At 51.9% G+C, this 3,776-nt stretch overlaps 1 protein-coding gene across 1 annotated transcript; it reads right to left on the bottom strand.

Annotated features, from left to right (window-relative positions):
• Window positions 1-2,352: 2,352 nt before the first annotated feature.
• On the bottom strand, window positions 2,353-2,843 carry LOC121447366 (ATP synthase subunit d, mitochondrial-like; the record flags this gene model as incomplete). The annotated part of the gene is made up of 1 exon (XM_041650549.1): window positions 2,353-2,843. A coding segment is annotated over one exon (426 nt), but the record flags the coding sequence as incomplete, so codon positions are not given.
• Window positions 2,844-3,776: the final 933 nt, after the last annotated feature.

Genomic DNA, 3,776 nt, shown 5'->3' with positions numbered 1-3,776 from the left:
ATGCATTTGTATGTGAGTGTGCCCTGGCCAAGGCAAGTGTGTGATAGTTAGAGGACAACTAACTATCTGCAGTCGGTTCTCTTCTTCCACTGTGTAAGCTCCTGGGGACTGAATTCAGGTATGGGGCCTTTACTTAATGGCCCTTTCTTTTGGATTGCTGAGTAGGGGTCAGTTTCCCACCTCCGCTTCTCCACCGCTGGGAAGACTGGTGTGATTGGTCTGTTGATGGGCTCATAGCCCTGTGCACTGATGAGGAATGACAGAAACTTTAGGAGGCAGGGTCTGCTTGGAGGAAGGTTATTTAGAGCCTACCTCAGAAGGACGGATTGGCACCTCTCTTCTCTTCTTCTCCAGCACCGTGAGCTGAGCAGTTTGGTTCCATTATGGGCTTCATTAAAATGCCCTGCCTCACCACAGGCTCCAGCTGTCTCAGCAGGAGTGCTCCTGCCTAGATTCTACCAGAGAGGGACTGGGTGTGTGACTCACTGGTGAAGGCCTGGCTGCCTACCACGTGTGAGTCCCTGGGTTCCATCCCCAGTGCCAGAATGAATCAATGAATGAATACATAAATAATTTAAATAGTAGTAATAAAGTCAATGCTTGATCCTTTTCTTCAAGTTGTGGGCAGCTGGGGTGTGCAGGTAGCGGTTGTGGGCAGCTGGGGTGTACAGGCAGGGGTTGTGGACAGCTGGTGTGTGCAGGTAGGGGTTGTGTGCAGCTGGTGTGTGCAGGTAGGGGTTGTGGGCAGTTCGGGTGTGCAGGTAGGGGTTGTGGGCAGTTGGGATGTGCAGGTAGAGGTAGGCAGCTGGGGTGTACAGGAGGGGTTGTGGACAGCTGGGGTGTGCAGGTAGAGGTGGGCAGCTGGGGTGTGCAGGTAGAGGTGGGCAGCTGGGGTGTGCAGGTAGAGGTGGGCAGCTGGGGTGTTCAGGTAGGGGTTGTGGGCAGTTGGGGTGTGCAGGTAAGGGTTGTGGGCAGCTGGGGTACACAGGTAGAGGTAGGCAGCTGGGGTGTACAGGAGGGGTTTTGGACAGCTGGTGTGTGCAGGTAGGGGTTGTGGGTAGCTGGGGTGTGCAAGTAGCGGCTGTGGGCAGCTGGGGTGCGCAGGTAGGGGTTGTGGGCAGCTGGGGTGTGCAGGTAGCGGCTGTGGGCAGATGGGGTACGCAGGCAGGGGTTGTAGACTGCTGGGCTGTACAGGAAGGGGTTGTGGGCAGCTGGGGTGTGAGGGTAGGGGTTGAAGATTGAAAACATGGAGCAGAAGCTCTCACTCCCTGTGAGCCAAGGCTTCTTTTGGTGAGGAAGGGCTGCTCTGTGAGGGTGGCTGCAGGGCTGAGGCCCCTCCCTGATGCTCATTTGCTCTGGGCCCAGGTACAATGCTAGCACCGGGGATGAGAAGAGTACCCAGGCCTCTGGCGCCTACATCTTCAGACCCAGCCATCTCAAGCCGTTTCCTGTGAGCCGCTGGGCTAAGGTCCACCTGGTGAAGGTCTGTAGCCAGAAATCAGGAGTGGGTTTGGAGGGGTAGGGGTGAGAATGTGGAATCTGGGAACAGGATGTGCCTCATGTGGGCTGGGGTAGGAACTAGTTCATCTTTATTTTATTATTATTTTAAATATTATTTGTGTGTGTGCGCGCACACACGTGTGTTTCGGTGTGCATGGGGGTGGAGGTTAGAGGACAATTTGTGGGAGTCTCCCACGTGGGTCCCTAGGAGAGAATACAGGTCATCAGACTTGGCAGCAAGCACCTTTACCCACCGAACCATTGCTCTGCTCCCCAAGGAAGGTTTTACTGTGTAGCCCAGCCTGGCCTCAAAGCTCTCGACATTGCTTCAGCCTCTGGAGTGCTGGGACTGCAGGAGTGCAGCACCAAGTCTGGCTTTTCTTCTCCCGTATATATGGAGCAAGACCCAGGCTCCCTCTGCTGACAGAGAAAACCTGCTGGTATAACCATCTCTGTCAACGTGTTCACATCCATTCCTCACTTTGGAAATTGGAGGCGAAGGTGTCAAAGTATAATTGCTTAGAGTCCACTAAGGTCTAAGAAATGAGCTTATGTCTTGGAATGTAATTCAGATGACTTGCATATGAGAAAGGCCCGAGTTCTAGCTTTACACCACCACACACCACCACAGGGAGGGGCGTAACAGCAGCACTGGGTGACTGAGGCGAGGCAGGAGTATCTCAGGTTCAAGGCCAGTGGGACGCTCTCTCTCTCTCTCTCTCTCTCTCTCTCTCTCTCTCTCTCTCTCTCACACACACACACACACACACACACACGCACAGAAACAGCAACAAAAACATTTATATGTGGTTATATATTTGATAATTCACTCTTAATTTTTCTTTTTTTTTCTATGTAAATGTTTTATTTTAATGTCCAGAGTCTGGAATGAAGGGCTGGCTCCCTCCTGGCCTGTTTCACAGGTTCTCAATGGGCTGATGAGGCCAGTACGGGTACTTCTTCTTGTCCAGCTTGGTTTCTGGGAAGATCTCATTCAAGTCATCAATGGTCATCTGATCAAAGGGGATGATGTTCTTCGTCTTCTCCAGCTGTTTCTCATACTCCTGGATCCTGACCTGGGACTCAGACACGAACGCAGCCCAGTTCTTCACATCCTCCTTCTCCTCACTGTCCACCAGGGCTGTGTACTTATCCTCGGGCACCGGGATCTTTAAGGCATTATACTTCTTTTCAAAATCATCCACCAAGCCAGCCTTGGCCACATTGGCCTTGTAATAAGCCCAGTCAATCGCTGGTGGTTTCTCAGACAGACTCGCCAACCTGGTGTGGAGGGTCTCGTTCCAGGACTTCAGGGAGTGTGAAATTGCCTTTTGGTTTCGGGGTATGTGTTAGCAGACATGTTAACACATCAGCACTGCCCACGTTGCCAGCCACCTCGTCAGGGACCACATTGCTCCTGTAGACACAGGGAGCCTGAGCTCTTGGGCTCTGGTGGCAATGGTGAATGGCAGCCTCCCCTAGGATCTCTGTGTGGGAGATTTCTGCTTTCTGCTCTCACGGTGGGGGTGGGCATGCTGAGCGGAGAGGTGGGAGTTCCTGGCTGCTGTGGGCTGTGCTGACAGATCACCCAATTACTCAATTTGTCCTGCTTGTGGGAAGGGGAGAAGAGGTCATAAACCAAGCATACTCCAAACACGGTCATGCCTGTCTCCTTCATCAGCATGACACAGGACCCCAGAAACAAACTGAGCAGCAGGAAGGAGGGAGAAGCTGTGGGGGGAAAGTGGAACAATGGTCTTGTACTTTGTAAAGATTGGTCACTTGTTTTAATAAAACGCTGATTGGTCAGTAGCCAGGCAGGAAGTATAGGCAGGGAGATGAGAACAGGAGATTTCTAGGAAGAGGAAAGACTCAGTCTGCAGTCATTACCCGGAGGCAGAGGAAGCAAGATGAGAATGCCTCGCTGAGGAAAGGTACCAAGCCATGTGGCTGACACAGACAAGAATTATGGGTTAATGTAGGATGTAAGAGTTAATAGGAAGCCTGAGCTAATAGGCCAACCAGTTTATGATTAATGTAGACCTCTGTGTGTTTCTTTGGGACTGAATGGCTGCAGGACCAGGTGGAACAGAAACCTCTGTCAACACTGGGTGAACAGGGAGGCCAGCGATTGGTAGACCCATGTTGGCCTTGTAATATGTCCAACACTGGCATGGGCAGTTTGATACTAGAGTTAGGTAGAAGGAAACACTGTGGATTCTGCTGTGAGCCGTGACACAAATCATGCCTCTATTTTTCTAGATCTCCCTCTTGAA

The sequence above is a fragment of the Microtus oregoni genome, unplaced genomic scaffold (assembly GCF_018167655.1).
Source record: "Microtus oregoni isolate MIOR12 unplaced genomic scaffold, Mior012 000004F_ref0000308, whole genome shotgun sequence".
NCBI lineage: Eukaryota > Metazoa > Chordata > Mammalia > Rodentia > Cricetidae > Microtus > Microtus oregoni.
Note: the sequence above shows the minus strand (reverse complement) of the source record. Positions and strands in the feature narration are given on the sequence as shown.